This window comes from Macaca mulatta, chromosome 5 (assembly GCF_049350105.2).
Source record: "Macaca mulatta isolate MMU2019108-1 chromosome 5, T2T-MMU8v2.0, whole genome shotgun sequence".
In the NCBI taxonomy this organism is placed as follows: Eukaryota; Metazoa; Chordata; class Mammalia; order Primates; family Cercopithecidae; genus Macaca; species Macaca mulatta.
Window position 1 is genome coordinate 59,875,798 of NC_133410.1, and position 11,798 is coordinate 59,887,595.

The 11,798-nt window shown below is 39.5% G+C and overlaps 1 protein-coding gene across 1 annotated transcript; it reads left to right on the top strand.

The window, feature by feature from the left end:
* The first annotated feature begins 4,992 nt into the window (after positions 1 to 4,992).
* Positions 4,993 to 10,947, top strand: LOC703222 (C-X-C motif chemokine 5). Its single transcript, XM_028848165.2, has 6 exons — positions 4,993 to 5,154; positions 5,282 to 5,414; positions 5,525 to 5,608; positions 7,898 to 7,958; positions 9,091 to 9,193; positions 10,859 to 10,947. Exons 1-6 carry the CDS (start codon positions 5,046 to 5,048, stop codon positions 10,945 to 10,947), a joined length of 579 nt encoding a protein of 192 aa, XP_028703998.2. The 5' UTR covers positions 4,993 to 5,045.
* The last annotated feature ends 851 nt before the right edge of the window (positions 10,948 to 11,798 follow it).

An 11,798-nucleotide genomic window follows, 5' to 3' on the forward strand; every position in this document is an offset into this window, starting at 1 on the left:
TAAAACAAATACAAGTTGTGACGTTAATAGTGATCGGAAACAATATTTCAAATGAGCATTCTTAAGCACAATATTAGAAATCCAGTTTATATAAAGGACTTTTGTAGTATCATAGAAATGCTTTCTCCAAGTTATTTAAAATATCTGACATTAAAAAGTGTTTTGCTCACTTAGCCCAGAACAAATTTCTGAAGAAAGCAATGAAGACTTCCTGTTTCTGAGAAGCTCAAGGCTTTCAGAAACATTTAAAACTGACATTTTCATCTTCTTTTTCCCATATATCAACTCTTTTTGTCAACAAAAACTTTTTTGCGGTCTGCACAGTTGTACAATAGATAACCAGCCGCCCCATCCACACAGAAGGTGGGAAAGAAAAACCCAGCTATGATTATTTGGAATTTAGCTCGGTATAGACCCAATCAGGGTTCACTGATTTGCTCCTCCAACAGATATTACCTGAAACGGGCAGCAAGGGAAATTAGATAATTGGCCAAAGGAAAGAAAACATTCCTGACATTTTATAGCAAAAGTGACGCGACTTTGAAGCAGTGTTATTCCCTGAATGCTGCTGCTGCTTCATTGGACTGCCAGCCCCTTTAGAAGGAGACAGAAAAACTGCATTTACATTGCAACTTAAATCGGAGAGTTACTACCCTTTTTCTTTTCTTTTGCATACAAGTAACTCTATCCTCCACTTAAACTCTTATTGCCTGCCTTATACTGATACCCTCGATATGCCTTCCTTATACTGTTACCCTCGATATGCTTAACCTGATAACAATGTGCTCACATCCTTAGTTACTGCAATTGTATAGCATTTCTTAAAGGTAATATAAAGAATAGTGGATATTTAAAAAAATAGAACCTAAGAAAAACATTTGAAAAGGCCTATGCCAAATACTAAATCGCATAATTATAGGCTTCTCTGGTTTGTTGGAAAAGATCAGTTGAGAATGACGCACACACAGTGTTAACATTCATCACAGTATAACATAATCAGAATTTCCCCTTGTCATTTACAACCTACAATCTCAAATCATAGAAACTATGTTATTTGGTCAATATTTTAGTTGTATAATTGTATTTCTTTTGATATAAAACATCTTTGTGGGTTCTGAACATTCTTCTGAATGTTTGGATTCCAGAGAAGGAAAATATTAATATCATTCGAACTTTCTCTAAGAATAACCAGGAAATAATATCCCATGTAGGAGACAACCAATTCAACATTGTAGAGTTTAGAAAAACAGAGGAGTTAACAACAGTACACAGCCCCATCCTTTCCTCTTTAAGACCTAATTGCAAGGTAAAGAACACCGTATAATTCAAAACAAGAAGGTATTATCATTATTCATCAGCAAGTATTCACAGACTGCTCGCTGCTATACTAAGAAATTATGGGAGGCTATGAGAGTAATGCAGGACATCATCACTGATTTTAAGGAGTTTATAGTTGACTTGAGGAAGACAAAGGCAAAATTAAGGAAGAATTAAACTCTGCCTCATGAGGTAGTTATTACAAGTACACTAGATGTTCAAAGAGCAAAGGTGGAAGCAATACCCTACAAATGACTTTGTCAGAATAAGACTTTTCAAAGAAGAAAGGACTTTGAATCTACCTGGAAGACAGTGAGGGGTTTAGAAAGCGGAGGACAGTTTCAGGTGGGATAACTTGGAAGGCTCCAGGACCCTTGATATTACTGCAATCTCAAACACAGGAGTGGAAGGATTGAGGATCTCAACAGCTTAAAATATGGTTGTTGGGAAACACAATAAAATGGTTAGCCAGATCGATCGTGGAGAGTCGTTGGGGGTTGTTTGCCAGCAACTGTGAAGAAAGTGGTTTGTAATCTGGAAACCATTAAAAATTACTGGGGCAGATTCTCTGGTGCTTGACTGCCAGTGCTGGATTTTCTGCTACTTAACTCATTCTCTACTTACTTTCCCTAGCTGCCAAATGGGAAGAAAATTTCTCTTCTCTAAGAATCAATGTGAGGCTCAAGCAATAATGAACATGAAAGTGTTTTGGAAGGCGAAATTCATTTATACTGTGTTAGTTTATATTACATTATACTGTGGTAGAATGACTAAAATAGGATTGCTTTAGACAAACAGTTAAGCTTTCAGGCTATCAGGATGCTGATATCATGGATGAATTGTTCTATTTTAGTTGGGAACAAAAATAATAGAGTTCTTCTCTATCACCTGGATACAGTGCAGATAAGACAAATGGCTTTTGTTTAAATGGGTGATTAAAAAGCAACTACTGTTACAGTGCTGTGTCTTCAGTAGTTCTTGGTGCTGTCATACTCAACCTCAGAGGACCTTTGGAGCATCCACATTTGTACAAAACCAACATCCAAAATGCCTATATAGGAGCCAGACACAGGCAGTGGGCCAGAGTGATTTCCATGAGAAGCCAGTTTAAGTGACATATTGCTTCCTGATTAGGTTGGGCAACCCAACAGCCCACTTCTAGTGGGAACTTTCTATCACCAGCTGCTCAGCTAAAGAAGTATTGTTTTTCTCCTTGTGTTCCATAAACAAGCTACAGTGAATTGATTCAGAGTGCAAACCAGGTGAGATATATACATTTATAAGACCGTCAGGAGGAACTGGCAATCTTGTCTCATGATCCATCTCAGATTTCACCATTTGGTGCCAAAAACAAATTCACATGTTCACTTATGTTTAAAATAGTTTATTTAGAACTAACCTAAACACACACACACACACACAAAGACACACACAGTTTAAAAGTCAATAACCTATGTAATCAAAATGTTTTGGCCGGGCGCGGTGGCTCAAGCCTGTAATCCCAGCACTTTGGGAGGCCGAGATGGGCGGATCACGAGGTCAGGAGATCGAGACCATCCTGGCTAACCCCGTGAAACCCTGTCTCTACTAAAAAATACAAAAAACTAGCCAGGCGAGGTGGCGGGCACCTGTAGTCCCAGCTACTTGGGAGGCTGAGGCAGGAGAATGGCGTAAACCCGGGAGGCGGAGCTTGCAGTGAGCTGAGATCCGGCCACTGCACTCCAGCCTGGGAGACAGAGCGAGACTCTGTCTCAAAAAAAAAAAAAAAAAAAGGTTTTTTTTTTTTTGTTTTTTTTAAGCAAAGTCTTATACTATGGTTTATTCCCTGTGGTTAAGTTGAATTTAATTGTCCAAGATTTTTGAAGTCTTATCACTTCACCAAGGCTTAACTTTTGTCTTTAGATACACTCTAATCTCTAAAATGGCAATATACTAAATCTGCAGGCTGTTTTCTACAGATCACCACTCCCCCAAAAAATGAAGAATTCCATTTGCCGAGTCAGGTATGATGCTGATAATGTCAGGAAGCTGTGAGGACTTCTCATGTAGTTTCCCGCAGAGTAAGGCCCATACCACCCAACCTTACTCAGCTAGTGAATTTCTGAAGTTTCCTTCCAGAATAAAAGTTGTAAAGGTCTATGACACCTCTTTCTTGCTCACCAATGAAAGTGATGGATGGGGGAGTTAAAAAAAATTCCTGGAATCATAGGAGACAAGGGATAGAGTTATGTTTCATGACTGGTTTCTCATTGCCATCATGCTTACTGATTACCTATGCTCTCCTGTGAGAGCAAGGGTCTTCAGAACCAGCCAGAAGAAGATCGAGTTTGATTTCCGTGAAAGAAAGCCGATGTGTCATTCCAATACAATAGCCATTCCTGCATGGAGCAAGACAGTGGAAGACCCTTAAACCTTCAGCGCTTTAAGTGCTCCACAGATAACAGAAGGAGAGAGGGAGAGGAAGCTGGAAGCTACTTCACCTTTCAATTTCAGGCAGCAGTGCACAGCTCACTGGGGACTAGAGTAGGCCTGTGGGAACAGCCTTGATCACCAGTAATCATGAAACTCAATAGTTCCAGAAGCTTGTGGGGAGCATTACCTCCTCCATGCAGTTTGAGGGGAAACAGACTGGGTGCTGTAGTGCTGCCAAATTGATACAAACCCCTACAAGAAACTTTCACACAAGCCCCTCAAACTCATCAGCCTCCTACAGCATCTCCAAATGGTGTCAAATATGTATCTGTGGGTGAGTTCAGAGCTGGGGCAGGCCTGGGATCCCTAGCAAGCTTTAGCCTGTGCTCACCATACTACACCTCACCCCCAAGAAGACCAAAACCTCTTCCAATTCAATAGCATAGCAACTGCCAACAGCAAGGTATCTTCCATGGCAATTTGCTGGGTGACTTTGGAAGATTTTTGCTTAACCACCTGGACACACATGTACTTGGTATACTACAAGTACAGAATTCTCAGTAAGCAGACTTACACACCAAAGAAGGTGATCTGTGGGGGAGTCAACAAAATTCAGTGGTAGTCCTTTCAGGCCACTGACTTCAAGTGGCAAGAGACAAGGGTCTCTTGTTATCATGTTATCTTGGCTTCCAAACCTGGCTGAAGTCCAGAGAATCATAAAGTCATTCAAGAAAGCTACAATGACCTGCGTGCCAGGAAGACAGGAAGGACTTTCAGTTTAGAGCAATTCAAACATGCATAACATTTCTTGGATTACTAGTAATAATAATTAGAAAGACTGACTTTGAGAAATTTTTCTCAAATCAAGGCTCCTGCTACTTTGGTTCCACCTTTTCTCTCTAGAAGGAGAGGAGCAGCATCTCCCAGAGAGCTGCCTGCCTCAGAAACGCCAGCATCCCTAGCCCCCTGAGGCCCAGGGCTTGAGGCTGAATCACTGCTCCCTTCTGGCTGGAGTCACAGCTCCCTCCACCGCGGAGCAGGTGGAGAATGTCCCTCTAGGTAGAGGTGCCCGCAGCTCCTCCAGGCCACCCTCCCCACTGTCTGCCCCCCCACCCCGCTTCTTTCCACACTGCCCCCTGAATTCAGGGAATTTCCCCAGCATCCCAAAGCTTGAGTTTCCTGTCAGTGGGGAGAGATGAATGTTATAAAAGGAGTTCAAAAGACGCTAGGAAGTCTCAGTGCTCAGGATCCTCCAATCTCTGCTCCTCCATTCAGTTCAGGAACCCGCGACTGCTCTCAGGGATCTCTTGACCACTATGAGCCTCCTGTCCAGTCGCCCGGCCCGTGTCCCGGGTCCTTTGGGCTCCTTGTGCGCGCTGCTCGCGCTGCTGCTGCTGCTGACGCCACCAGGGCCCCTCAGCCCAGGTGAGAGCGCCTGGCACGCGGGACGCACTGGGGCACAGCGGTGCATCCCAGCCTCTGCGGGGCAACTGCCTTCCAGGAAACTCACCAAGCAACCTGCCCTATAAAGGTGTCTCTCTTTCTTCCCCAGCTGGTCCTGTCGCTGCTGCGATGAGAGAGCTGCGTTGCAGTTGTTTACAGACCACGCAGGGAGTTCAACCCCAAATGATCAGTAATCTGCAGGTGTTCGCCATAGGCCCGCAGTGCTCCGAGGTGGAAGTGGTGTAAGTTCTGTGCTGCTCTGTCCACTGTGACCTTGGCAAGAGGGAAGTCCGGCAGCCTGGGTCTTCAACCTTGCTATCTCATGAGTGTATCTTCCTTTTCTTTCCTTCAGAGCCTCCCTGAAGAACGGGACGGAAGTTTGTCTCGATCCACAAGCCCCTTTTCTAAAGAAAGTCATCCAGAAAATTTTGGACGGGTACTTATCACTTTGATTTTTGTGGTTTTTAAATCTCATCTAGGGAAACCATGGACTTCACAAAGTCTTTCTTCTCTGTACTATTTAAGTAACTTTTCACGTTTAGAATTAAAAGGTTGTTAAATTGAGAACATTTTTCTGGATTGTCCTGGGATAATCTTTATTACCAATCTTACATGTAATTACTTGAGCAATTACACACAGCTTGTAGCTAGTTATGCTTTGTGTTTCCCCATTGCTTGTATTGATTTTGTATACTCCTTTTTTACCAAGCATTATAAACGCTGAGTGTTGACACCAGGGTGGAGTAGAAAGGAGTGCAAAAAATGGTTAAACTAATATCATCTTTTTCTCAACAGTGAAAACAAGGACAACTGATGAAGAGAAATGAGTAGGCATGGAAGCGTTTCCCAGTCTTCAGCAGAGCAGTTTTCTGGAGGTCTCTGGACCCAGGGAAGACAAGAAGGAAGGATTTTGTTGTTGTTTGTTTGTTTATTTGTTTTTCCAGTAGTTAGCTTTCTTCCTGGATTCCTCACTTTGAAGAGTGTGAGGAAAACCTATGTTTGCCCCTTAAGCTTTCAGCTCAGCTAACGAAGTGTTTAGCACAGTACCTCTGCTATTTGCTGTTATTTTATCTGCTATGCTATTGAAGTTTTTGGCAATTGACTATACTGTGAGCCAAGAATCACTGGTTGTTAATCTTTCAAAGTGTCTTGAATTGAAGGTGACTATTGTATCTCCAAGAAATATTCCTTAATGTATTAACTGAGAAGGCTGTGGATTTAATATGGAAATGATGTTTCATAAGAATTCTGTCGATGGAGATACACTGTTATCTTCACCTTTTTAAGAAATAGGAAATATTTTAATGTTTCATGGGGAATATGTCAGAGAATTTCCTTACTCTTGATCGTGGGATACTATTTAATTATTTTGTTTTAGAAAGCTGAGTGTATCGCACCTTATCTATGTAGAATATATTTCCTTATTCAGAATTTTTAAAAGTTTACGTTCTATGAGGGCTAATATCTTCCTATAATTTTAGACATTCTTATCTTTTAAAGGTTTTGACCATTTTGTTATGAGGAATTACATATGTATTACATTCACTATATTAAAATTGTACTTTTTTACTATGTGTCTCATTGGTTCATAGTCTTTATTTTGTCCTTTGAATAAGCATTAAAAGATTTCTAAACTTCACTTATATTGTTTCTCCTTCCTATGCTGTTATAATACGTTTTACTTATCTTTAATTCTATATAATTTAAAACACTAACTCTGTTCCTCTGTGCCTGGCAGAGAAGGCCGTCGTTCCCCAACACCATTGCTTTGGTTCAACCTTTCTCCAAGCTCAGTTCCCTTCCAGTTATTCCTTCACAGACCCAATGGCCTCTGGGGTCTTTGGAAAACACAAAGATTTCCTTCTCTAAATTCTTCCCTATCTAAGTTGTTTCCTAGAAATAAAATAAAGTTTCTAAGTATGACAGATGATGTTCTTTCTGTCTCATCCCACTCCTGATCGGCACTTCAACTTCCCTTGTCCCTCAAATTCACTACAGTCAGGTGTTCAGTTCCCTAACTGGGCATGTTCTTTCCTAGGCCTATGACTTTGCATTTGCTAGGGCCACTACCTGCATATAAGAGGAGGCTTACTCATCCTTAAGAACTCAGTTCAAGTAATATCTCCTTTGTGTTTTCCTTGGCAGAGCTCATAGCTTCCAACTTGATGTTCCCATAACATCTCATTATCTGAATTACAACAAAAATATTGCATTACTCTTACTTATTTATAGGTTTCTTCATCCACTCTAGCTCTCCCAGAGCATTAACCATATTATATCTACCTCTGCATCCCCAGTGTAGCATTAATGCAGGACTTAATGAATTAACTAGTTATCCTGATCTTCAGGCTGTCAGATACTGTTCTAAATTCAATAACCTGGCTCATAATAGGTGTTTTTTTTTGTTTTATGTTTTGTTTTGTTTTGTTTTTTTGATGCTGAGTCTTGCTCTGTTGCCCGGGCTGGAATGCAATGGCATGACCTCAGCTCACTGCAAGTGACTCTCCCGCCTCAGCCTCCCGAGTACATGGGAGCACAGGCACCTACCAGCATGCCCAGCTAATTTTTGTATATTTGTAGAGACAGGATCTCACCATGTTGGCCTGGGTGATCTTGAAATCCTGACCTCAGGTCAGCCTCCAAAGTACTGGGATCACAGACATGAGTCACCGTGCTTGGTTTTAAATAAATTATAACTTGTTTACCCTCTTTTCTCCTTGTCTAGCAGTAGTCCAACAAGGGGTTTGGCATCTCAATCTATAATACCTCCCCTCACTTTTACCAGGGTAACTACCATCCTTCCTTTTGGAATAGCTTGCCTTTTACTTCCTTGAGGAAACCTTTCCAACCCCTACTCCTACCTTTGAGTAGGCCCCTTTTATACCCTCTCCTAGCACTCTGTACTTTAACTTCATAAAATTTTCTCACCAAAGTTACTGTAGAGTTTATTGAGTCCATGTGTTTATTGTCATCTGTTTAGAGTCTCTCTATTCTAGCTTCATGTAAGCTTTATGAGGGCGGGGACAATGCTTATTAACTTCATCTCAGTTCTTAGGACAGTGCCTAGCACATACAAGGTATTCAAAAAGCAAGTGATCTAGGCTAAACAAGTCCCCTTGTCACTCTAAAATTAAAAGACCAATTTCATTTAAATACATATTCTTAGGTATTTATGCTGAACATTTCCCTATCTAAATGACAAACGAGGTTGTCTCATCCCAACCCTGATCAGTACTTCAACTTCCCTTGTCCCTCAAATTTACTATATAAATACCTAAGAATAGGTATTTATATGAAATTGCTCTTTTACAAAACACAGGAAAAGGAAAGAAAGAAGATTAATTATATTAGTATGTATGTACATACATTCACATTGCAGTTGGATTATATTATACATGTTTATACTGGCATGTACCTGTATAAATTTGAATATGCTCTGAGTCTTTTTTCTTTTTCTTTTTTTTTTTTTTTTCTGAGACAGAGCCTCACTCCCTCGCCTAGGCTGGAGTATAGTGGCACGATCTTGGCTCACTGCAACCTCTGCTTCCCGGATTCAAGCGATTCTCCTGCCTCAGCCTCCAGAGTAGCAGGGACTACAGGCACGCTCTACCGCACCCAGATAATTTTTTTGTATTTTTAGTAGAGACAGGGTTTCACCATGTTGGCCAGGATGGTCTTGATCTCTTGACCTCATAAACTGCCTGCCTTGGCCTCCCAAAGTGCTGGGATTACAGGAGCGAGCCACCGGAGTCTTTTAAAGAAGCTCTGGAAACTATGTACTCTCTATATATTTTCTGTCAATTATATAATAACTATCAGAATATATGATGTATTTTCCTTTGTATAAATATTTATCAATCAAATATTAATTTATTGATATTAATCGATAATCCTGTTGCATGCCTGTTATCTTTGCAGGACCCTTATGATCTGGAAATTACAAAGATGAGGAACTCTCAGTCTAAGTTAAGGTTTTCTGCTGCAAATATACTCAGTTTTTCCACAGAACAAAGATTTTCCGGTAAGAACAGTGGAAGAAAGGGGAGAAGAGGTGAGGGGAAGAAGTAGAAGACAGAAGACTAGAGGAGACAAGGATGAGAGGAGGAGGGTGTTGGAAGGGCCTATGACTTGCCTGCTTTTTTCCTTTCTATTTTCTTCCTTCTCTGCTTTTCCTTCTTCTTCTCTTCCCTCCCCTCCCCTTGCCTGTTCTCCTTCTCTCCCGCCATTCCTCATTTCTGCTGATTAGTGAGAAGTTAAATAATTCTATTTAAAAGAGTAGCAGAAGAACCCAGGTGCCCCAGTAGAAATCGCAGCCAGCAGCCAATACCAACTACATCTCATGTGAATCAAGCCATTAAAATTTTGTTTTAAATTATTTTATTATTTTTCTTATTTCTTAAAAAAATGTTGTGGGTTCATAGTAGCTGTTTATATTTATGGGGTACATGAGACGTTTTGATACAGGCAGGCAATGTGAAATAAGCACATTGAGAATTCGGTATCCATTCCATCAAGCATTTATCCTTTGGGTTACGAACAATCCAATTACATTCTTTATGAGTTATTTTAAAATGCACAGTTAAGTCATCATTGACTATTGTCACCCTATTGTCCCACTTTTTATTTTCAGCCACTTCAGCTGCTCCTGACTGCACTCACTTAAGTGAGCTTAGCAGAAGAACCTCACGCTAACATACAGAATTATCAGAAACAATAAATTAATATTTTAAGCCACTAACTATGAGGTCAGTTTATTACACAACAAAAGAGAATTAATGGTATTTGTTAACAATTTAATGTGTTTGCAGGCTCTAGAACATTATGTTGGAATTTCCTTAATGAATGAGTATGTAAGGAAACTAGGTAACTTGCATACATTTGAGATTGAACAAATGTTATTAATCAATGTAATTTAAAACACAAATTCTGAGTCCTGCAAAGCTTGGAAGTATTGTATATAATGGCACCTAGAAAGATACCTTTCCCTCGACTCCTTCACCCTCCCCACTCTCCTCCCATTTTCACCCCTTGCTTCACCTCTGAGCAGTATACAGTAAAACCTCAATTAACATCTGAACAATTCTTGTCAACTCACAGTTATATGGTAAGCACATTTGGTTTCAGCACTTACAGAAAAACTTTTGATGGATAGTCTTTTAAATTTGTTGATTAAGATACTTTAACAAACAGACTCAAAATTGTACTATCCTTAGCATTTTCGGTACCAATTGCTTTTACGATTAATTTGTAGCTGGTAGTCTACTTCCTTCATACTTGAAAGAAGGATTTGGGAAATGCGTGTTAAAAATGTTCTGTATGAGGCAGAGAAGAAGTAATATATGTCTTAATTTTATAGATAGTGGTCCTCCAATGTCTCTAGATATTTTCTTTTAAAATAGCTAACATAGAATGTGCTTTGAGTCTTAGATAATTTGCTTGCTTCCTTCATGACTCTGCTATTTATAAGATGACTTAAAGAAAAAAGAGCTAAAATAACTTAGCACTCCCAACACACACATACACAAACCCACAATGACAATGTAAGATTGATAAAATGGCTGTCAAGTTATCTTAAAAACAAGGAACAAAATAACTCTTTTCTAATTCTAGCATTTATTTAAACAATAATTTTGTATGACTGTATGATTTTAACTGAATAAGTTATTCAAAAACATCTTTTAACCAGTTTTGTACACTCAGTTTATCATCATCTGTACTGTGTTTCTCAGCGTGGAAATGGAAGGCAATGATGCAAACGACAGTAACAGCAGTTAACCACCGTTAACTGATGACAGCAGTTGTCATCAAAGCAGCAAGATTAGAGTATTTTTCATATCCTGTTGCTTTACAGAAATATTTTAGGCCTGAATTTTTAAAAACAAATAATCAAATGACCAAGTCATGCAAAGAGAACTTTGTAAAATCTGTTACGAAGTTCAGGCTCAATCAATCGATGCTTAACCAATATTTTTTGAATTAATAAAAACTAGCAAAATATTTTTTGTATCAAATGCTGACTGACATCCTTCTGAAATTTTGATGACTCAAGAAATCTGTCACTATTGCCTCATGGATTTTGCTGACGATGCGTTTTTTGCAACAAGACACATTTGTTGATTAAGGCAATGACTCCATGATACTGGAGTCACCTCTTTCCTGATGTCAACCCACTAGTTGTTTTCCTGGTAGGAAAGAGCCTACCTTTTTCCTGGTATCAACCCAGTCAAAAGCATCATTACTTTAGAAAACTTTTCATACAGTTTCCTCAAAAAGATTAGGGACTTTTAGGAAATCTTACTAATGAACAAGGAAAGAAATCTGGATAGTGTTAAAGTAGGGAAAGAAAAAGGTGACCAGTGAGGCCAATAAACGTTCTCAGCAATGTATTTTGGGGTTGAACAGAAAATGAAATATACTATGAATAGTGTTAAAAAAAAACCTTTATATCTTGCTCTAGAAATGACTTTGATCTTTTGTTTGAATGAAAATGTATATGACTTAAGAATTCACAATATCTCAAACTCAATAATGACAAAAGCCTATAAAGTTACCCCACAGGAGGAAATCGAAGTCTGCTCTCCTCATTTTGTGTCCTATTGAACTTATCTCTGCCATTGACTCCACAT